Genomic DNA, 24,425 nt, shown 5'->3' with positions numbered 1-24,425 from the left:
AGAGGACGTGTCATATTCTTGGAAAATATCTGACAACCCCATAGTTTCATGAGGTCTGAAGCCTTTTGTTGACCAGTGGAACTGTAACTCCCAAAAATCTGTTGTGTTGAGTTTGTTTTACTGCTTTGGGATGTGATGAGGTTGGAGCAGAGACAACAAATAAGCACTCTTATATAAAGTGCATTCACATAACCAGCTTTCGAAGATGCCCTTCCAGATGCACAAGAGATCCAAGCGTTATAAAGAGTGAGACAGTATTACATATGATGTGACCTTGGTGTGTATGAGTAGTGTTCCAGAGCATACCTGTACAAGAGAGACTTTTGTGTGTGGTTAAGAACAAAGCAAATATTTAGATGTCTTCATTGGTTGGTGATGATTCTATTATTTTCACACCCCAATCTATGTTGTCTTGAGTTTGCTGTATTGTTTTGTTGGGTGATGAGGTCAAAGCCTTGACACGATTGTCTGTACGTGTAATGCATTCACATCATGTGTTCACGTCTCTGCCTTGAAAGTTGTGTAGCTGCAATTGTAGCTGGAAAAAGAGACAGCAAAGTAAACAGGATGCCTTATGTGACATTCAAAAGTGCCGAGCCATATGAACAGTTTGACAGAGTAAAGCTCTTAACGCATAGATTCAAGGTCCTAGAACTACTGGAGGAGATGTGACCTCGGTGTGTGTGGGTAGCACATAAACAATAATTACAATGTTTCATTGGTGTTTAAAGTGACAACAAATGTTAAGCAGTAGAGCCAAGAGAGATTTATGCTGACATGTAATATAAAGACATGTTTGTTAATTCAAGCATTTTCCATCTCATGTGCAATGCCAGAAGTATTATTTTTGCTGTTCACTTGTCATAAATCCTTTCAAATAAAGATGTCTACACATTGTGTACTTCTTTGTCACTGGGCATTTTGTGATGATTTGGTGGCTATTCGGATTATACAAATGTAGGCTAACGACTGCATAACAACAGGGAGATGGATGGTGCATTGTGACTGGGAGGGATTGGCTGTCAGCCATGGCAGCCATAGAGTCTCTGCTGGCACAGCTCTCAGTGCAGGTGTCACTAGGATATTGCTGTTGCGAGAACTATTTTGTCAGGAACTATCAGCGAAGTTCGCAGGGAACATCTCTTGCAGTGATGGAGCTGATTGCATATTCATTCCCCCTTACATAATAAATCAAGCATTAGCATAACACCGAGTGGGTCAGTGTTAAGCAAAACCAACCCATTCAACAATGCAGAAAGCATATTTGAAGAGCATTTGCATGCCTTTTAAGTCAGCACTTAAAGCTATTCAAAGAGTCACATCCCTTTAACAAAAACAAATGGTATTTGTACTTCCTAAAACTCCCCATTGGCTTTTTTAAAAAAACACTTTTTTTAAAGTGCTAAAAACTGAGTGGACACCAAATGTTGCCTGCTCCTCTGACAGAAGACAGAAAGATTACATGACACAGACATTATAATCTATAGGTCTTTATTTATTTTTTGCAGATAACATATATTGCAATCATGCTTTTTCATATAACACCATCTAAAGACATTTATTATATTTTTTTACATAGAATATTTTACATTAGGCCCATGAAACAGCTAGAAATATACAAAACAATATTCTCTGACTAGACATTTCTATTACATTATCATCATTATTATTATTATTGTTGTTATCATCTTTATTATTACTCTATTCTGTTATTGTAATTATAATTATTACAGTTGAGAGAGATATGTGCTTTAGTTTCTGAGATAATATTATTGCAGAAAACAGCAAATAATATCACTTTTTTTTTTGTTCAACATTTAGACAAAAGAAAAGAAAAACTCAGGTTTGTACGGACATTCACAGATACATGTATTACACAGTCCAGTTTACAACATCATTCAAGAGAGAAAACTGCAGTATGGTAACTTTATACAAAATTCACGGAACCCTTTGTCATTGCACATTTTAATTCACATATCTTTGAGAGAAAAAGAACATAAATTAAAGAAAATAAGCGGGACTGATTCAACCTGATTCCTGTCGCACGTAGCTGCCACAGAAGCATATTTTCTTGATCCTCCTTCATAATAATACAGTGATATCTGTGGCCTGTCATTAAGTCAGCTTCTATACGTTTGTTTTTATATTGCCGAGCAAACTTGATATGTAATAATAGGTTTTTTCTTTATCCCTTGGTAAGGAGTAGTTTCAGTGGTGTTGGCCTATACAGCAATCTGGCTATGTCCTGCTGTGTTAACAGTGCTTTTGCCGGCTTTGACCTCTGACTGAGCCAAAGTTTCTCTCTCCGAGACTGATATTGAATATCTGCACTCGCCACAGGATAGAAACACATTATGGCTTCTACTAAAATGACTGAGTGAAGGCCATCACAGTTCATTTACACTGAAAGAAATGATGCTTGCTGAAATGGCACACAGAAAAGAGACATTTTGGATCAGCTTCCGGGTGTGCTCAGTTATCTATATTTTAATACTGCCTCTTGTTTTCCGGTTTTGTTGCTCCTCAAGGTTTGTTGGAGTAACGGGAGGAATTGGCAGAAATTTGATAATAGTTGCATTTCTTTTTTCTTTTTTTTCTTTTTTAAATACAGCATTAATTGTTTCAGTGTAGAATGGTAGTATCTGAGAGAATTTGGTCATGTCCACCTTTGTTCCTGAGAAGTGGGTTACTAAATAGATATACAAGTAAATGGTTCCCAAATCTATCATGCAGTCTTCAATGCAGCAGCCACTGGAGCATATTCAGGCTCACAGTTTAGAAATATGGATCAGAATTGGCATTGGCTTATTGCGACACAACTCTGTCTTTCCACTTAACTTGTTGGCAGGAGTGAAAATAAATGTACATTTTCCAAAGAAATGTAGTACACAAAGTGCAAATGTAGGATTTCTGTACTGGCTACATAGATTCAAATTGTGCTTGTAGGCGGATGCTGTCTTTACTTTTTTTTACCCTGTTGCTCTTTGTGGAGGCAAGAGGGGTGCTTGATTTTATCTATATAGTCAGTGAGTCAACTGTGTGCACCGATCTTTCAAACTCGAGTATGATTTTGGTCCTTCTCACTCTCACATATAGAAAACGACCTAAAAATGACTCTACAAAAAAGATTCGGACAACATACAAAGTTATTGTTCTTTAGAAAACAAAGAAACAATTATAACAGTCTCTTGCTATGAATCACATGTAAGTTATTTTTGCTGTTGTCACAAATTTCAATCGAGCCGAAAAGAAGTTGGACGCTTCAAAATTCCTTACTGTGCTTGTGCTTTTCAAAGGTAGTCCCAGACATGGGTGGTAAACATTTCAGGCAAACTGCAGGATCCTGCGAGGGAGTGATAGTCTGGCTAAATTATATTTTACACATATGAGCAGATTTGGCCTTACCTGTTGCACATTCCCATATTGTCTTTGCCTTAAATTGGTCAATACTCAATTTTCACTTACAAACTTTCAAATAGCATTTTTTTTGTTTTACCTACAACACTGCATTCATTTTAATGTATTTATTTCATGTACAAGCAAAATGCATTTAACCCATATTTGTCTTTGTACAGTAATTGTAGTTTAGTAGATTAGTTAATATCTTCAAAGTGGCACAATACTATTGAATCAACGCGGGCCTCCAAATTTAAATTATATATTCAATATACAGTAATTTCCTAAGTCACATTTCCTTTTCTAAAAAGACTAACTTTTTTGCATAATGAAATTCATAATATCACAACAATTTTGCTGGGTAGTTTGTTTTTACTCATCAGTTTTATAACTCTGTATTATACAAATAAACAAACAAAAAATAAAACCCCTAAAAATAACTGTGTAATCAGGTTGGTCTCACGTGTCCCCAGGAGGTAGGTGAATAAAAGCAGACATGGAAGTCTGGTGGTCGTTCCCAACCTTGATTACGTTTCTTCTGTGGAGATCGCCAGTCTGGCCGTTGAGACAAGAGACAGGCAGAAGTTTCTAGATGTAGGCTTCCTCGTTGGCAGGGTTCTGACTCTGGTTTTCTGTCTGCTGGTCTGGGCCATTTTCCTGAGCCTTCGCCAGTTTCAACGGCTTGATCATCATCCGCAGACGCTGAAAAAGAGGAGTGGTGAAATCACTGGTATCACACAGCTGACACAGATGGTGTCAAAATTACAGTGAGACATTGTCATATACCATTAGGAGGAACCAAACAGCTCAAACCCATAAGCTGTAACCGAACACGCCAGCTACACAGCTGTGAGCTTGATGAATACACAGCCTCAGGCTCTGAATCGAAACATCCTAGATAGTCTCAGAAAAGACAATGTGTTTTCCATGATATACAGCCCGAGATAGAGCTGATAAAGGGAACATGAAAGCCAGTATTAATGACACTAACAAATGTTTTATGGGCCAGATCCAGTGTGCCCGCAAACCAAAACCCAAACCATCCCAAACTTCTTCCCAATGTTTCAAACTACGAGCCAGGCTCTGCAGCATTTATATGGAGTGTTTGTGAAACTGAGCGTCCGCCTGGGTGCAGAGCACTAATCAGCTGGCTGATTGCTACAATTAGACAATCAGCCATCAGCTGTTACTGCAGGATCTGACACCTGCACATCGCCTCCGACAGCCTCCGCTGCACTGCCTGCAATTATGGCCCATTTATTCTGTCAGTGGCGGCTATAAAGCTATATCTGTACCACGTAGATGTAAGGTTATTATTTAGCTCACTGTGAATGACTGCAAATCAAAAAGCTCTTTAATGTAAATGGCGTGCTGGAAAAGGTATAATGTGTCATTGATTAGGATCATCAGATCAATAAAAATGCAGTGTACCATTCTGCTACATACAAATGAATGTAATATACTGAGAACTCAGTGGCTGGTGTAGCAAAAAAGGAATCAAAAATGGTTTAACAGAACTAATTAGAAACTCTTTTTGCTAATCCTTTCATCTCTCTTCTGCTCTTCATGGCAATTTATCACATCTTTACCCAGCATGCCTGTGTGTTTGCTCATTACAAAAGCATTGAATTGTGGTACAGTTATAATGCACAGTCGCTTAAGCCAAGCATTTTAACATCCAGTGTTAGTCCTCTTGCTGCTGAATTACATTTCAGGTGCGACCTTCATTGCCAGCCTTGATGTAATGTTGTAAATGTAAGCGAAGATGAAATAAATCCTGGATCAATATATATTCTGGTAGCCTAACTGGTTGTAAAAACTGACAGGGTGACCTTAACTGTTTATTCAAGCGTCCCCACATGGTTAAAACTGATCTCCTCTGTAAAAATCCTCAGGGCTCGCATTCACATTATCCTCACAAAATATCAGCACCCTCTAAAAACACCACTGTGTTCGCCTTGCTGGATTTGTCTCTCATACAGTGTTTAGTAATATGTTTCAGCCAGAAATCTTGCATACCAAGTAATCCACTTGAAACTCAGCCTCGCTGCTGACTGCAGATTAAAATACAACCCAGTTAATAGATGTGTGAAATGCTCAGAGGTAGTATATGTTCTGGAAAATCTGTGGCTTTGCAGTAACTAGAAGTCTTTCTTTTTATATACCCTTTCCTTTAAGTGCATGGATACAGTAACTGCACTTCCCTTTAACACACGGATATTGTATAGTATATTAAATCTGCACAATTTTAGACTTAATCCGGACTGATCTTACCTCTTTGTATGTGCCTTTGAGTGTGAGGAACATGTAGACCATGTAGCCAGGGATGAGGGTCATGGAGGAGAGGGCCATGCACCAGCCTACCCCCTGGCCCCAGGCTGGGAACACATAGTCGCCCATGGTTAGGGGAACCATCTGCACTGCACTGAACAAGAAGACTCCCTGGGCAAGAGGGACATGGAAGAAGATCTCAGCACCTTCATCATCATGTTCATAGAGCTCGTATTACAAAACTTGACTAACATATTGTGCTAGTTTCAACGTTTGACTAATAAATTCCAAAATCTTGGTCATATACATGAAGATATCTTACAGTGAGGTAGGATGTATCAGATAGTAATGGCATGAAATACTTTTGGTTTTATAAGGACAACCATCAAGCTAAAGTAACAAGAAAAATCACGTTACATAGCAATCGTTCTAAGTACCTCATAAGCCTAATTATTGTGCATGATGTGGTGTTATTTTCCCTGCTGGAGGATGGAACAGTGTTACTTACGACCACAATGAGTGGAGTGAAAACAACCCAGCAGGCCTTCCACCACAGACAGGGCCTGTGGCCAATCATCTCCTCAATGTTGTCATAGAACTTGTCCACACCTGGTGATAAACGATGATGAATACAGTTTTAGGTATCATGTTCATCTATAATTCAGGATCGAGTGTGGATCTTGGATGTTGAGATTTTGAGATTTTAGAGTTCAACAGAAGACAGCAATGTTTAGTCCGGTTTTAAGTTGGACAAAAAACAATCTGTAAGAGTGTGGCTCACCATAGAACCAAGAAATTGAGATGCACTCAAAGAAGACCAGGAAGAGCAGGCACATTCCACTAGCTGAATAGTAGTCGAATAGCTTGAAAACGTACAGTCCACCCTGCAAAAGGAGAGGAGAAAAACAAAAGATGAGAAGATGATAAAGACCGATGATGGTGAAGGGGGAAAACACTGAAGATGCAATTATAGTACTGGACATGCAGGACAGGACTAAATCGGTCAAGTGGAATAACATCAAGGGCGAGAGCACCAGCGGCTGTGGCTGGTGAGCGTTGGTGACATCTCATTGGTGAGGACAGAACTGGTTCGAAGACTTGTGCAGTACAGACATGACCAGCGCAGGTCAGGCATCTCCCTGAAACACTTCATGTCTGTCCGCGATCTCTTGCAGCTATCAGGTCATTATGGAGACCGGCTCTGAGGGACCTGCTACAGTTCGTCAGCTCTTGCCCTGTGAAGCTGGATATATTTTATCCTGCCTGCAGCAGTGATTAGGGTAACTGCCTCACTGTAACAGGGCTGTTCATGTGGCATGATGACAATCCAGTTTGGCAGAAGTAGACGGACAATGCAGGGTCCTCTAGTGTCATTAGATAACATGACCTTGGCCTGCGGTTATTCTGTCATTTCTAGCTCAAAGTAGCCACACACTGAAGCTTCTTTGCCAACTTTTTGCTGACTCTCTGCTTCATCCCTTGTTGTAAAACTAATGCCAGCAATGTTTTGTGAGGAAAAAATTATAAAGCTGGGAAGTTGGGTAGATAAAGCGTGGTGCTCTTGAGACGAAAAACATTGAAAACAACTGAAAAAGAAGAGCTCATGCCAATCCTGCTGAAACGTGGCTCAGTAAACATGTCATCTAATATTGAGAGATAACTATCAACCAATGCACTGAAATCGTCTAATTCTTTGATATTCATAAAAAACATGAATCAAAATAAATTAATAATTTGAATATGAAATTTAGTAGTTGAACAGCATCTTAATGGTCAAATGAAGACTGATGATTAAATAAAGTAACCTCTTTCTGGAACTCATAAGATCTTTCATTAGAATGATAATGGGTTCAAACAGACTATATACATATTTTATTCCTTTTTTTAAATGGGAGATATGCTCATTTTCAGATTCGTAATTGTATTGTCAGTCACCACTATAACAGGTTTACATGCTTTAATGCTCTAAAACCACATCAGTTTTCTTATACTGTCCAGTGCTGAAGCTCTGTATACCACCTGTGTCTGTTTCAGCTCCTGTCTCTTTAAGGCCCCCCTCTTGAATACCTGGTCTGCTCTGATTGGTCAGGTCACCCATCCCTGAGCCAGGACTGCTAATAACAAACAGGGTAGCTGTGCTAAATCAGTTCTTATATGCCAAACTAGCTGCTAGGCATAAAATATGCAAACATGGTGACCTACTGTGATGTCACAATGTCACAGAATTACAGGCGAGACTAATGATGGGGCATTTCAGGAGCGGTGTTTTCTGTAGGAGAGAGGAGCTTTTGAAGAAGGAACAAAAAAAAAACTAACATGCATAATAGGTCATCTTCACCCCTTCGGATGTTTGAGCTCATGAAGTACCCCTCATTCTGTGAGGGCCATGAATTTGTTCCGCAATAATAATTATTTCATAAAGTACATGACATCTTTGTATCATCTATGAAAAGTGCCTCTCAGACATTTTTTCCCACTTACTTCAAGTAAAATTGTGGCCTGATGGTGGCACTAGCAAGGCATTAAAAAGCATTAGGATTCATCATCCACACATTTCATGGAATTGCAGCTGTTACACAGAAAGTGGGGCAAGTGTTGGGCAGAAGTCAATTATGCCCGATGGCGGCTTTAGACAGTAGTTCATTGTAGTGACAAATTCTACATTTCAGGGCATGGATGTATGAGACCCTGTACTCTGGACCAAAGTGTTGAACAGACGGAGCTGACCACGTCACCCTCCTTTGGTCCAAGGTAACCAAGTGTAATGATATCATGGCTGTTAACCTGTTTCATGTTGTTTCACATTTTCAGGCTTGATGCTAAATGACCTGAAACACTTTGGCGATCCCCTTGAAGATCATGGTGTATGAGTATTTCATAACCTGAATAACAATACAGACTCAACATTGACCGGAATATGATAAATAATAAATTAAATGCGTCACTCAGTTGAAAGGCTGTTGACAGTGCTTTAGAACTGACTACCCAGTGATGAAGTATTTACCTGTGTGATGTTGGACAGTCCAATGATGTAAGAAACAAGGCAGACAACTGCAATGAAGATTTCTCTGCGTTTTCGGAGGAGATGAGGGAATTCATCAACCAGAGCAGTGATGAAGCCTTCCACAGTGCAGAACTGAGGAGATTGCAGAGTCATGTCAGAACTGTTACGTAACGCACTGTTGACACAATTAAAGAAACTGGGCCTATTTCTAAGGATTAGAGGTAACTTTCATCAATGAAAGATGTACTATGTTACGTCATAGCATTCCGTTTACATGACTGTCTACCACTGTGAAGGCTTCTACCTTGAGACACTGAAACCATGGAATTAGAACATGAACATTTTATTCATTCATTACAATTTTTACTTTCTAATGCTCGACAGAAACTGAAACATCAGCACTTTGTTGTTGTTGTTGTCATGTTGTTGGGTAGAGTTTACCTGGCTGTCGATTCCCAGCATCAGCAGCATGGAGAAAAAGAGTATGGCCCAGAGAGGAGAGATGGGCAGCTGGGTGACGGCCTCAGGATAAGCCAAAAATGCCAGACCAGGTCCTGACCAAAGATAAATATAAACATGCTGATGTGCATTTACAATGGGACACTAATAACACTGCAGAAATGTTTTTATTTAAAAATGTGTTCTCTGCAATTGAGTGCCACAGGGATGATGTATTTTCGTAGGCTAACCCGGAAGTTAGCATTGCCCTGCCTCCATCAACAAAACGCAATTTGGAATTTTCAGTTCGATTTTGGATTAATGTAGAAAACTTTGGCAGACAAAACAATACTTACACCGCTTGAATGATTTTTCAAGCTTAAAATGCAAAAGAAAAAGCTAGCATTTGGTTATCAACTAGCTACACCACGACTTCAACATCACCATAACTAAGCTTCTTACTACAGAGTACGATGTGCTCTTTGGGGGTATGAGTGGGGTATTTATTTATGTATTTCATTTGTAGAACAAAAGATGAACATCTCTTAAGCCCGTGTTAAACAGAGACCTCAAGACATCAAACTAAAATCTCATTCAGAAAACCCCATCGTTACGTCAAGGAAACTCAAAAGTGCAAAAATGCCAACTCATCTCTGGGTTTTAGGACTCATAACTGCAGCACTTTATTGTAACAGTAACTGCAATACTTGTTAAAAAAGAACATCCAAATCTAAAGTGACCTTGGGAGAAAAAAGTGCAAGCGTTTAATGTCAAACTTGACTACTCAGAAAGGACAGAATTTTGCGAAATCATTGAGCAATTTTTCTTCCTTATAAACCCAGAAATCAAAGCTGGCGTAGACTGATGGGCTTAAACCTTCCTTTTCTGACAGATAGAATAACATCTTGCAATCTAATAATTTTTCGCACCCCTGCAAGTATCTCTTCTCGCGTGTGCCTATTGTCAGTATGGAGTTTCAACATTGATTGCAATTACCTGAGGCTGCCACATCAGCGATGGGCCTTTTTGTTACATTGGCCATGAATCCGACGATGGAGAAGATGACAAAGCCAGCGAACATGCTGGTGAAGGAGTTGATGCAGCAGACAATGACAGAATCTCTGTACGGGAGAGACAAAGCACAAGGCAGCCATTGTCACGCCTATATCAATTCCTTATCAACCCGTCACACATTGTCGAGAGGCATGGGGGGAAGGGACAGCGGAGAGCCATTTTGCATCCTGCAGCAGCGCAGCAGCTGAATACATTTATATTGACCTGTTCTTTTAAAATGGCAGCGAGCTCCAGCAGTTTCGAAACAGTTGGAACCAGAGATGAACAGAGTCGGGCTGCAGGCCAGTGTTTATCTGACAATGTGACAGAGGCAAACCGAACGTCTGTGCCTGTGAGTGTAAAACGGAGCCAAAATAATGAAAAGACTGATACAGCTGGAGGCTCAAATAGTCCCAAAATAGAAGGTACAGCAGACACTATGTTGCCAAGAGACCAAAATAATCCCAGGAAGAGACATCTGCACGGTCTCCTTTAACAACAAAAACAGATGCGTGAGTGACCGGTGCTGGATATTTCATCCAGTAAGGTTTTTGATTCATGTGATAAATTGATCTGAAATGTCACATATTATAATCACCTACCTGTATACGTTGTTATTGAAGGTATTGTAGCTGCCAAGAGCAATCAGAGAGCCTAATCCCAGCCCATAGGAAAAGAAGATCTGAGTGGCAGCATCCAGCCATACCTGACACAAAGATTATCAAAAAAAAAAAGATGTTAAAAACCCCAGTGTAGACTGTGCATTGTCAATGCTAAACAGAGATTTATTTATTAATTTCACTGATGATCATAGTCATTTTGAGCCATTTTTCTTTGTTGGGCTGATCAAGCCATGTGCACAAATGTATTTGGTCTCTTATAGACCTTTGATGTGATGTCAGGAAGTGAAAACTATTTCTGTGAAACTGTGACACCTAAATGCTGTTGTGTTACACTTATCTGATGCAGTCTAATCACATTGCACCCCATCTTGATCAACTTAACTCAGCTGCCTTCTCTCTTCTGGACATCAGGCTACAAACTGCTGGCACACTCCAGCCTTTCAGGAGCTGTCTGGGGCCTACAGTATGCTTTATACTCAGCCTGCATCAGCAAGATAAATACAATGGTGTATAGTCATCACAGGGGTTTGACTTTTTGTATGCTTGTTGCTCTGTTGCTCAAGGGAAAATACATTAATACATACATTAAATTTTTTTTTTTCAATTTCTGTGCGCTAATAGATATCCTTATCCAAACTAAACAGATCCAAGTGGATTCTTAGTCTTCTTTGGTACTGTGCACTTAAATCAATATTACAGCATTAACTTGATGAAGACAAACCATCTGTTTCACGTTGGCTTTGTTATGTTCTACAACCCCTCCCGTTAGGAAGGCTCACACATTTTCTCTGGAGCCCCATTATAGATTGTATTGAAGAAGACTGTGTTGAAATCCTAATAAAGGGTATTGCAAGGGTATTGGAACCAAATAATCCCCAAAGCGTAAGGACCATACATTCATTTAAGTTTTAGTTGAAAACCTTAAAAAAAGGGAGCAATTAGCAGTTTTGACATCATGACATCTATGTATTATGTTGCAGAGCTATCTGAAGAGCGCCCATGCTATAGGTGTCAACACTTAGATTCCCCAAGCTCCCATTCCAAACCACTAGCTGCATGGCTAACTGAGCTGACCAGTCAAGGAAGTACAGTAAGCAGATTGTTACGTGTGGCACGTTCAACATTTCTTTGTTATATCAGTTGAAATATTGAGGATGATGATTTATGTTTCTGTTGCTACCTTGTTTTTCGTCAACAGCTGTTGTTTGCGTCCATTGTTAGTTTTATGTACCATGCAATTTGAAGGTAAAGTTATGTATGCAGTCTATATGAATTGTAAAGAAAATGATTGAGCCCATACAATCCACAGTGATTGTGTTATTATCAACAGTATGCAATCATTGAAAGTCCACTTGATTAAACTAAGGTCGGTGAACACTTCAATGACCTCTACAATGGCATTACTCTAACCTGTATGACGCATCCAAAATGCATCTCACAGACTTAGCTTCTCCTCTGCAGCCACCTTTATTTTAGATGATCAAGTGCCAAATGTTTTCCTAAACTTAAGACATGTAGGCCTGCAGAGTGAGAGAGCTGAGCGTAAGGAGGGCCTACCTCAGACTCCTTAAGTTTTTCAAAGTCTGGTGTGATGTAGAAGAGGATTCCATCAAAAGCACCAGGTAGAGAGACACCACGGCAAAACAGGATGAATAGCATGAAGTAAGGGTACGTGGCTGAGAAGTACACCACCTGTGGGACACAAAGAAAAAATAGATGAAATATATCATTATTCGAGCTGTGTTTAAATCAGCTCGGGGCACTTTTTCACTTGGAAAAATTGCCCTGCAAGGCTGCAGAACTGGAGAAGAAGTGGAAACTGCTAGTTGTTCAACTCGTCATGAACAGTGTTACAGTACTGTGGCACCATCCCTACAGCACAGTGCAGCACAGTGACCTAGTCAGCCTTTCCCCAGAGGCAACATGACCCCAGCATGGTTGGGTTCAGCACACTTGAAGTGTACTATTTCCCTCCTTATCTGAACTAATTTCACACTGTGCTATCAAAAGTCAACACACTTCAGCGCAGTCATGATATAATCCACTGATTAAGAAGTGAACCAGCAAAGACACAGTCCCTGACACCGCTATGTATTATGGCTTTATCATTTTGTGGCCATCGTTTTCTTTATGTAACATGAGTAAGCACTTGGTGACTGATGAGAGAAAAAGAGCATATATAAAATGAAAAATAACGGTCCAAGCACAGAGCCTTGTGGAACTCCAGACTTACTTTGGTATGCATAGAGGATTCATCATATCAACGCAGATCCATCTGATAAACAGGACTGAGACCAGCCCAGTGTAGTTCTTTTAACACAGTGATTGTAACAGAACATAAGGGTCAATGGTGTCAAAATGCAGGTGCGTGTCATACTTACAGCAACATTATGTAACTGTTTACCCTTTTTTCAACACATAACATCCTTATGATGTAATGAAACATCTGACAAATTATTACAGACTTGCAATTTGTATTGTAACAATGGTCCAACTCTCCTCAAACAACAACTCCTCAGAAATTTCTACATAATGTTTCTTCAAGGTTCTTTTGATTAAATGCATGAAATTGCATGTTTCATATGGTATTGCTCTTTGAAGAAAAACTTTTGGTAGTAAAGTATTGCCAGTCATCGTGTTGTTTAACTTGAGAAGTTCTGAAATTGTTGCGTATTATCTCCAATTATTTCATGACAGTAAAACTTATGAAATCATGAAAACAGCTGAATAGATTAAGAGTTAAGTGAAGTTATGCAATCCCTTTATTCGAGACACTAATCCAACATGTCATAGTGCCCATTCAATGACCTCACCATAAAGATGATGCAAATTCGATTTTCCGATGGATTTAGATTTTTCCATTCCATTTAGTTCTTATCTTAACTTACTTTGCCAGTCCAGCTGACCCCCTTCCAGATGCAGAAATAGACAAGCACCCATGCAATGGCCAGTGTAATAGCCAGTGGGACCCTGATCTCCCCGGGCTTCTCCAGACCATCAGTCATCTGGTGCATGTTGCGTCTGCAGGGCAGGAGTAAAGTGGTTTTATTATAACGCGCAAAGGCATCTTTAATCTCAAACACGTAGCACATATGGGTCCACAAAAATATGCACACACTTGTCTAGATTTAAACAAAGACCCCTCTGCCTTGATTCCTTTTCTCACCCCTAAAGCTTTTAAGTCGCAACAGTAAAGGGATGTCATGCTTGCTTGCGTGTATGTCTACATGCATTATTTAAACACTCATCAGCTTTTTTTTTTTTAGGCTCATTTCAGGCCCTATATTGTATGTTCACAATTTCTTCCTCTTCTAGAAGTATCTGGTGATGGACAGATATTAGAGGATTTGTTGAGCAACTGGATCCTTAGATCCAAATGGTAACATCAGACTCCCACCCTGATCTTCATTATGCACAGTGAGGCCCATGATCTTTCTATGCAGTTCAGATCTGTTCACAATGGCGCAATATCCTTGTGATAAAAACAGACTCATGTTTCCAACTTACTCCCAGAACTCCACCACGGCACTGGTGAGGTTTCTGGTATCTGCGATGCTGTAGTTGGTGTAGCAGCGGTCTGTGTTCCAGGGATTGCCACAACTCTGCCATGGCAGGTTCTGAAAATTAAAGAGAAAAAAAAGAGAGAAAAATCACACAGACAGCTCTTTTTACTTGGACCACTCTCCCACCGCCGGGTCCCATTCTCTCTGGTTGTCGAGCAGCCAAGACCATGATACTCATTGAGATTTCATGCTTTTCTCAGAGGACTGAATGCCTCATCGCCAAATGCATTTATCAATACCTTGTGTAAGGAGCTAATTATGTGGGAAAGGAAGTAATAAATGTCATACCCTATTAAGGTCTGTGCACCCTTAAATAAAAGGTGCTGGCAAACAGATCCTACCACATAACAAAAAGGGTTACTATGTTAAAAAATACAACTTGGGTGAAAACAAAGTGCTTTGTTGCAATTTAAAGGGGCACTTCGAGGAAACTAAATTACCTTTCCCCTTAATTTTCGACATGTATTCAAATCCTGTTATAACATTTTTGTAGTAAGAAACAGTGTGAATATAAATATCAAATACTCACACTAGTGAAGGAGTTGTACAGATAGTAAATAGCCCAGGAAATGATTACAATGTAATAGATATTTAGCCAGAAGGACAGGACAGCAGCAGCCAGACCCACACCTGGAACAAAGGGATGTTGTTAAATTATGCTGGAATATTTCCATTGAATTTCAAACGAGAATAATTATACACGTAAAAAATGCTTGAAGGGAGAATTGTCATGCATTTACAAAACCCCCAAATTTCCAGCTTTGTCTATGTTATTCAGCCTGGCCTTCACCCAGTTAACATTCTAAACAAAGCAGGGTTGAGGGCCTTAAGGGTAACATCACATTGGTGTCTTTTACCTTTGAACATGGGGGCCAGCTTCCACACTCCAAGCCCTCCAATAGACGTGTACTGACCAAGAGCCGTCTCCAGAAAGAACAGGGGCATGCCCGCAAATATGAGGGTCAAAAAGTAGGGAATCAAGAAGGCCCCTGAATGAGAGGGGAGAGGTAAAGGTGTGTAAGTGAAGGTGACTCATACACTTTTAACATTCATAATGATCCAGATAAAATACTTGGTTAAAGGTGGATTTGGTTTCACACTGCGCCCCAGATCACAGCGCAGGCTTGTGCGCAATTACGCACGGCTTAGATTGGGTTGGGGGTGGGGTATGGAGGGGGGAGATAGACTTTAATTAAAAACCTCTGGAAGACAAACTGGCAGGTTTTGATGTCGACATCTTTGCACTCCTTTTGAGGGTATGGATAAAAGGAAAATTGCCAAGAATTCCTGTTTACCTCCTCCGTTTTTTCCACATAAATAAGGAAATCTCCAGACGTTTCCCAGTCCAATTGCGTATCCGACACAAGAGAGAAGAAAGTCAAATTTGCCACCCCATGTTTCTCTCTCGGGTAGCTCATTTTTCGTCTTCTGCACTTTCACCACCAAGGTTTTGGGTTTGTCGTTTGGCGTGGTGGTGGGCGCGTCGTTCACCGTCTCAGTTAAGACGTGTCCGTCCGAGGCTTTGGTCCCGTTCGTGGCCATGGTCACTGCGCGTGTCGGATAGTCCTGACCAGTGGAGACGAGGGGGTTTCAGCACCGGTCCAGGCAGACGACAGCTTCTCCGTCCTGTGCACCCAGCTCCCAGACAACAGCCGAGTAGAGACGAATAACTGGGGTAATGAGAGTGATCGAGAGCAGAAGCAGGCTGCAGCTCAGCAGAGATCCAGCGGCCCTTCAAAACAACAACACATATAAAAATGTGAATGGAGTTTTTTTTTTCTTCTCTTTTTTTTTTTTAAACAGAAGACATTAACGTTGTCTTTTACTTGCTACCAATGCAAATCTACTTGTTGGAAAATATTTTCTGGAGTCGAACGTCAGCAATAAACATTTGCGTAATTCTGCCTTCACTGTTAAATATATTCACATCTTGAAAAGAAAAGAAAAAAAATCTGAAAAGTAATCCGTGGCTGAATTGCTTCCCTGGATAGGCATGGTACTGGTCTGAGCTGGGAAAAATAAGTTTGATATTTCCTGGTAAAATATTATTTTACACGGTTTTTCTGCATGCAACAATTCTAATTGCATGACATTTCTTCGGGCAGAGGAGAGAGAGGGAGAAAAAAAAATGTGCCCCTCGATCCGTGAACCCCACGGGATCAAATAAAGACTTCTCATGCAATAAGAATTACTTTTAATTGCCTGGAGTGAATGCATGTTAGGCGAAATTTAGAGGCTGCTTTTGTCCTTGATTCATTACGCTCTTAATTCAATGGCCCACTTCCTACTGCTCCCGTACAAGAGAAGAGCAATTTAACACATTTAGGAGTCAGACGCGACGATAATGTCCAATGAATCACCTGAAGAGGCTGATATAACTCACTGGAGCTTTTTAATAGGAAATATAACAATAATGCTTTTTTTTCTTTCTTTTTTTTAAATATCTGCAGGAGTTAAAATATTTTATTTGTATGTATTTTTTTCTAATCATTAAGTACAAATAAAATCAGCTACACTTGTTTTAAACAACACACTACGAGAAATGTCCTACATTTAAAAATTATTCATTTTCATGTTTCACTTTTAAAATGAGGAAATAAACACCTGCTCCTGGCAGTTGAGCGGATGAAACGCGGAGCGCGCTCCCTGCGCCCTCCATCACCTCTCGTGCGTAATTGCGAAGCGCAACACGAGGCAACATGGACACAGTTCCTTTCATTTTTATATGATGAGCATTTTATACCAAATGTGTTCACTAATTGTCGAGATCGCGTGATGCTTCTTCAGAGAAACAATCAAGGCGAACTGAGATTTAGCGAACAAGGAGCTGTGTGGGCATTTTCATGTGCACATGTCAGATATCCACGCTTGGCATGTTTAAATCGTATGTGGCTGGAGGACCGAAGGATCAAACTCGTTAATAACCCTCGTGAGATAAGTCTCTTCCGTCGCCATCGAGTGAAGTGTGGGCGCACATCCGCGCAACGATGCCAAATTCGGCGCATCTGCATTTGCCCAATCCCTCCGAGGTGCTCTATCGTTACAACATGTCAACAAACACAAATCTGTCTCTAGCTTAAGTAAAATTCATGCTGTGAAGCAGAATACTTACAATTAAAATCCGTTAATTCCCCGATGGGAAAATCCCAATTCTTTTTTTCCTTTCTTTTCTTTTTTTTTCTTTTCTTTTTTTTTTTTTTTTAGAAAAAGTTACTTCCTCGCACTTTTCGAATAAAACCAGAGCGAAAACTTTGCATCCGTCGACAGCGAGCACGTATACGATCCTGAAGGTGGAGGATGGCGGACGAATGCGTCTTCGAGAGCGAGGTGCTGTCCTGGAAGGAGTGGTGCTGAAAGAGAGGAGGGGAGAGAAGACGGGGAAAGGAGCTGCCGCCGTCTGAGTTGAGTCGAGCAGGGACGTAACATGGAGCGCAGGATCCTCACTCTCATCTACATAGCGTCAATGTCACCTCAAAGTCGACCCTCCCCAACTCCAACATTTCCACCACTGAGATGGCAGCGGGTTTGAGAGAGGAGCATCCTCTTGTCTCAAGGTTTTATATCCTTACTCCTGCTGCTTTTTTTCTTTTTTCTTTTTTTTTTTTTTTTACATCAGCAACTTCTCTCTCTCTCTCGTTCTCTCCCTCTCCCTTTCTGAGTCACTCAAGGGCCAGTTGATGCACAACACGGACTTCAATGGGTTACTTAACGTTTTGATGGCATCCTTTTATTTGCCTTTGCTGTAAGTTTCTAAAGATGACTAGCTGCCCATAAAGTTGTCACACACTTAAGTGACACATGTTCACTGTTTCCATTTTATGATAAAAAAACAAAACAAACTTCCATCCATTCAAATGTGGGTGATTATCATGGAAACAGCTTGAGTGGAAAAAAATAAATAAAATAAAGGACTACGCCATGAGAAGAAAATAAGCATCAAGCATCAAATGCAGCCACTCCAGATACAAAAGAAGATGCCAGTGGCTGCTCTCGCCCCCTGGCACAACATGATAAGAGGGTCGCAGCCAATAAAGGGAGTCAGGGTGTGTGAGATAAATTGAAAACTGTGCTTATAATCTTCTTAGCCCGCTGTCTTCCAAAATGAAATACCCTTGTGGAACATCCCAAATGAGCAGTCTTAACGCAGACTTTAACTCCCACATCGAGATAAATTATTAGGTTCTCGCTGGGAGATTAGACTCTCGCAGGGTTTAACAGTTAAAAGTTTGAGTTGTGAAAATGAGTAAAGATTAAACCAATGTTAGTATTTAAAGATAAATAAATAAATACACACATAAAATCTGCCTTGGGATGTGACAGACGTGGGTGAGTGATGAAAAGTGTGATGCTGATATTTAATTTTCAAGTTTGTCGTAAAGCTGTCAGGTGACGCCTTATCATGACTTGTGATAGTCTGGAGCCAAAGCAGCTTCAATTTAATGTTAAGTGGCATCACATGCAGTCATGGCTTATAGATGCATGAAATGCATCGAAAAACATTCAACAAAACCCTGCTTTCTGACACTCCCATATCCTCCCTTTCCTCTCCTTTTTCTTTTCCCTATTTCCCTCAAGGCTTACTTCCTTTGCTACCTCCCAAGCTCATCTGCCTAAATCTTCCCCTTCCATCTTTGCTTCTTTTTGTCCGCTTCCGCCATACTGTAGGCTGTGCGGTGCTGATACAGCGCTACTGCAAAGCCACACCGACTGAGCGGGGAAGGCAAGAATGCCCAGATGGTGAACCAATGAGGGGTGAGCTAACCCTCTAATGATACAAAACGAAATTTTGCATTTCTAATCCCAACTGGCTGATTGGCCTGCAGGCTGTGGCACCTCAGATGTGCAAAAAGCCTCCCGTCGGCCTGCAGCTCTCACACGGAGGGGGAATTCAAAATGCCACAGTGATGAGAGCTGCTGGTGCCGTGCTTGTGGCCCTGGCCCCACCTGATGGTGAGCCTGTGTGCAGTGGAGCTTGTAATTACAGAAGGAGGTGGTAGTAATAGAGAGTAGAGTACAGGCAAACACACAGGCAGACAGCTGGGCCGCTGTCAGTTTCACTGCTCAGACATCGGGGACAAAAGTGATGCTCGGAAACTGCAGAGCAGATTATCGCTCGTGTGAGGAAGATGAAGCGGTGATAGAGATGATGATGACAGTGATAATGATGACAGATGAATTTATAATGCAGGCATGTTTGCAGATGTGTTTTATGCAACTCCACCGCAAACTGGGACATTTTGCATATTGATTAACTGCAAAAACATTGACAGACATACTGTAGCTGTGAGAAGAGTGAAGACATGCCAGCAGGTCTGTGAGGCTGCTCACAGTGGTGCTTTGAGCTAAATGCTAATGTTGTCATGCTAACGTGCTCACAATACAAAATAACAGTAATGAACTTCATTTCTGTTGCCCCTTTCAATACCAGAGCTACAAGGCGTTACTCAATTTACAGTGCCATATAATATACTGTGGGTGCAAAGCTGGTGAGTCTGAACCTGAACCTGAAATATAAAACACAGAGAGATAAAATAAAAAACAAAAAACAAAAGAGCAACATTGCTTCTCAATGACAATTCTAACATGCTGAAGTTTCGTAGGGGTGATGTTTACCACGATGACCATTCTTCCATTCCATGCTGGCCAAAATTAGCTAATTAGCAATTAAAAGATAAAGATGATGTACTATACTGTTGACACAGTGATGACGCTACATGAAGGGGGGTCATATGTAAGTGTTTAGAATTCATCCTGAGGGGAACATGAATTGTCTTCACCTAATTTCATGGAAATCTTTACATTTTTGGAGGCATTTCACTTCAAATCACAAAGGTGAATCTCATTGTGGTGCCAGAGTAAAAGTCAGGGGATTGGAGTCATTAGGGTTCATCCTCTGGGAGCCATGAAATGCATGATGCACATAATGCAGAGATGCATATAAATGTTATATATACTGTATATACATATAAACAGAGCGGTGTCGAACACATCTCAACACTTAACACATCACACACACATAAAATCTTGAAAGTACCATCAATAATGGTGGACTTTTATGTAAAAGGACTTTCACAGGAAAAAAAAAATCAGTAATAGCATATGATTGACAGATAAATCCATTCTGTTATTGACAGTAAGCACTTTACCACATTATCACTGGCCCTTTTTGCAAACTTACAGGACACTCCAACAGGGTCAAGACGTGTCCAAAGTGCTTCTGTCACTTGATCACCATAATTACATATCATTACAGTCTTATAATCTTATCACGACCGAGGACCATGTCAGCTCTGAACCTGTGTGATGTGCATGAATCTACACTCTCCAGATCAGTTTCAATGCTCGCCGATCAATGCAAAGTGCACATTAACATCTCAAAACACCTAATTTGAACTAACATTTTTTTTTTACTGTTGTTGTATGTTGGCTTAGCACTTTAGAGCTTATGGAAATCAATGTGTGTGTTTGGGCATATGAAAGAGAGATAAAGACTGAGAGGTAAACAGACACTGACAAACAAACAGACAGACAGACAGGCAGACGGATTCCTGTACTGTAGCTTTTCCATGTCTCTTAATCCTAAAAGCCTCTGTTCCTTTCGGGTGGTGGGTAGAGGGAGGGATTGTTGTCAGGACCAGTTATGTGTAACACTGCGGGTCCATAGAATGTGTCTGGCTCTTCATTGGTAAGTCAGTCAGGTAGGACGCTGCTAGGCCTCTCCAGAAGAGCCTCGGTGCGACGTTTCCGCTCGCAGTGAAAAGATGGAGACAAAGTGATGTGTCTGTTGCCGGGTGATTCACAAAAAGAACCCAGGGTGCATTTCTAAAAAAAGGGGAGGGTGGAAACACAGCGGCAAAGTAAAACAAATACTGGCCTCCTTCCCTGCCTCCCCTCACTCTTCTCACAGCCAGGCAGGAATGTAGAAGTCCACGAGGGCCAAAAAACGGTCCTGCCAAGCCAGCTTATGCCGAAATGTTTGAACATCTTTAAGAACCGCATCATAATACGAAAAAAAAAATACTCACCAAATGGACCATGTGGTTAATTCCCTAGAAATTTTACATCATGTTTGGAAAAATTCCAGAATGAAGAATAAGCCTAAATGAGAAGGAATTTATAGTAAAAAAAATGTCATCTTTATAATGATAATAATCATTTTTATTCACATATCATGGTAAATCACAACACACGCAATGATAGCTAACACAACATGCATCATGCATACAGAGCTGGGAAGTAACAAATAAGTAGATTTGTTTCAGGCATCTATACTTTACTTTAGTATTTCGTTTTCTTTCTCTAACTTTTTACTTGTCCTCCCTACATTTTAACACAAATATCTTTACATTATACTCCTCACGTTTCCAAACAGGCTTTTTCATTTTTGTTTTTCATTATCGGTGCATATCACTAGCAGACATAGCAAGAAAAAAAAGGATATAAAAGAGGTAAGATACAATTCTTCAGGGCTTTGCCTGCGTTTTAAATATCACATGTCTGTGATTCTGGACAGTCTGTTATTGTCCCATTCAAGTCTAAACACTTCCATTTATAAATTAATAGGTCTGTTTCTCTTTTGATGGCCGTAAAACATTTCCTCCTGAATCAATTACCGGGAACGAGCTGTCATGGTCCAAGTGTCAAAGAAGTGTTGAGCCAGTAGAGATGTCTACAGAAACGTGATGAGCGATGTGTTGTCTGTAAACGTGCCATGACATTGTTTTGACCCCCATCGTGATTTATTATAACACCAGGGACACGGGTTGTGAAGGGTTGCCGAAGTGATGAATAGATGAATATGCAACATGTTATTCTGAGTGTTCAAGGTAAAAGGTCAATTAAGACAGAAATGGCTGCTTTCCGTGACTGATGACAGAGTGTGATGTTTACTACACAGTGTCATTACGTGCGGGTAATTATGTGGCAGGGAATGGTCCGCAGTTACAAACCTGCCACAGGTTCATCAGTGGGCTGATCATCACTGCCAACTGAGACTGTTAGCATCATACCAACAGAATACTGAACCCAGTTCCACAGCAATTATTCCATTAGTTGATGAGATATTTGATTAAATCCCCAGACTGTCAGCTTAATGTTTGCACTACAGAAAACATCAGGGGATCATTCACATTATCCTCTGGGGACCATGCATGAAACCATCTACACAATAGTTGTTGACATGTTTTCGATCTCAAAGTGGTGAGACCCTGGAATGGCTAAAGCAGCAAAAAAAATATTCAAAACCTTTTCAAACGGGCTCAGTGTGCGACCACATCTGTGTCATTAATATGCTTTAATTTAGACAATGACTAAAGAGCTTATGAATGCAGAAATGCAGCATTAAAATGGTTAATTACATTAGCTTTATACATATTACAATCACCACCACCTCTCACTTGTCTCTGCCCGCAAACCTTGAGATGAACAAAGAATGTGGATCTTACTTGAATGCCTGAATTCTCGATTACGCGCGTCATCTTCAGAGCACTGCAGAGTGAGTAGGCTGCAGCCATTTGAGCTCGCACTATGTGGATGTACAGTACATATCTAGCCTCAGAGCAGTCTGCCGTTGTTGGAATTGCCTCGAGAAATGTAGTAGCTTGTTTGTTTCACTGACATGACTCTCAGGAAGCAGGTTTTGAAGTTGTGCATAAAGGCACTTTAATTACTTTGGGTAATTTCTTTGCTCAGGGATGGGAGTGAGTTATCCCGCTTCAACCCAAAATTATTCTTCTGAAACTGTGTGGCCGTAAGCGTCGCAATGAATCGTCCTCCCGCAGCTGAAAATGTGTGACTATGCAGACTGTACTCTGGGGGGACTGTACTAACAAATGTGCCCAGTGTCTTCTATGCTTGCAGACAGCCATGCTGCAGTATTAAGGGAACCATGTGCACGTACTACAAACACTCTCCAGTGATGGAAGTATTATTTCACATGCAATAGGTGCTGGCACTATCATTGTCAGACATGGAATAAATACTGCTTTACCGCTCAAACAAATTGCCATCGCCTTAGAACAACTTGTGTTATCTTTCATACCGATAATCTAAAGTCAGTATTGGTCAGAGTGAGGATGTTATTTCTAATGAAAATACCTGAACTTTGAATTTTGACCCAAATGCACTTGTACACATGTACCTTCATTGTGCTATGTTATCCATCCATCTGCAAGCAACATTTTGGGGTAAATTCTTCTGTTAACGACAAAGATGGGATAGTCCCTCAGTTGGAGTTATGCTATTTCGCTCTCTGATCCCACCAGTCATAAATCTAAAGCCTGGCAGAAAATGTCAGTGTCTATTAGGACACTGGGCTAAAAATTAACTTAAATCTAACCTAGACCTCATCACAGCAGCCCATTTAGCTGTTTTGTATCATTATGCACTGTTCATTTTAATGCTCTAAACCTCATCCAGACAAATCTCACCTCTGTTCCTTTTGCATATCACATGGCTTTCATTACCACGCTCTGAGAGTACATTTAAAACAGTGACACCAGCGCCTGGTAGTTATCTGAAAATGTTGACGCACAAGTAATATGACCAAAACCAAACAAATAGTGCGATTTATTTTACAACAAAGGTGTGCATAACAAAATGAGACAGTGTATACTCCTTTAAGCCACATAAACATAGATCATATATGTAGTTACTTATATATACATACATACATACATACATACATACATACATACATACATACATACATACATACATACATACATACATTAACACACAGAGTATCTTTTAAATTGGTGTTAGGCTGAATGTGAATAAACAGCAGCGACAAGCAGGTGATGACAATATGGTGGACATCAAAGTGACATTTGGCTCCCCAAGTTCAATCGTACAAAATGTGGCCTGTGACATTTAATAACTTGTACTTTTTCAAAAGGTTTCTCCCAGAAACTGCTGTATCAGCCTTCTCATTGCCGTATTTACTGCGAGTCTGACAGCTAGTTGTATTTTGTAGAACAGGTACAACACAAAATGGCATCTCAGAGGAATGCACTGTATGTTGTTTATGTCCTGCTAACATGTACAGCTTTTGACAGACATTTCAACACGCGCACACTC

At 40.4% G+C, this 24,425-nt stretch overlaps 1 protein-coding gene and 1 long non-coding RNA gene across 4 annotated transcripts in view; one reads left to right on the top strand and one right to left on the bottom strand.

Annotated features, from left to right (window-relative positions):
- The window catches only part of LOC119020730, a 28,839-nt gene extending 16,540 nt beyond the window's left edge, over positions 1–12,299 (top strand). The window contains exons 4-5 of one of the 3 annotated variants that reach the window (XR_005075406.1): positions 8,337–8,418; positions 11,766–12,299. This is a non-coding gene — a long non-coding RNA (uncharacterized LOC119020730). The other 2 variants (XR_005075404.1, XR_005075405.1) reach the window with 2 other exon arrangements.
- slc6a1b (solute carrier family 6 member 1b) lies at positions 1,475–18,095 on the bottom strand. The gene is made up of 15 exons (XM_037100283.1): positions 17,461–18,095; positions 15,644–16,080; positions 15,206–15,337; positions 14,878–14,978; positions 14,293–14,402; positions 13,674–13,806; positions 12,343–12,477; positions 10,765–10,868; positions 10,106–10,230; positions 9,113–9,225; positions 8,672–8,803; positions 6,449–6,551; positions 6,176–6,276; positions 5,671–5,838; positions 1,475–4,098 (listed from the first exon to the last, which is right to left on the bottom strand). The coding sequence occupies exons 2-15, from the start codon at positions 15,888–15,890 to the stop codon at positions 3,985–3,987; spliced, it is 1,818 nt and encodes a 605-aa protein (XP_036956178.1). The 5' UTR covers positions 15,891–16,080; positions 17,461–18,095; the 3' UTR covers positions 1,475–3,984.
- Positions 18,096–24,425: the final 6,330 nt, after the last annotated feature.

Source organism: Acanthopagrus latus, chromosome 6 (genome assembly GCF_904848185.1).
Source record: "Acanthopagrus latus isolate v.2019 chromosome 6, fAcaLat1.1, whole genome shotgun sequence".
Classification (NCBI taxonomy): domain Eukaryota; kingdom Metazoa; phylum Chordata; class Actinopteri; order Spariformes; family Sparidae; genus Acanthopagrus; species Acanthopagrus latus.
Note: the sequence above shows the minus strand (reverse complement) of the source record. Positions and strands in the feature narration are given on the sequence as shown.

Excerpts from the sequence above, each read along its gene's own strand:
- slc6a1b (XM_037100283.1), bottom strand. The coding sequence starts at position 15,890 with ATGGCCACGAACGGGACCAAAGCCTCGGACGGACACGTCTTAACTGAG. Across the intron at positions 9,226-10,105 it reads CGCTGATGTGGCAGCCTCAG|GACCTGGTCTGGCATTTTTG; the intron begins GTAATTGCAATC and ends ATCTTTGGTCAG. Across the intron at positions 4,099-5,670 it reads TCAAAGGCACATACAAAGAG|CGTCTGCGGATGATGATCAA; the intron begins GTAAGATCAGTC and ends CCTCTTTTTCAG.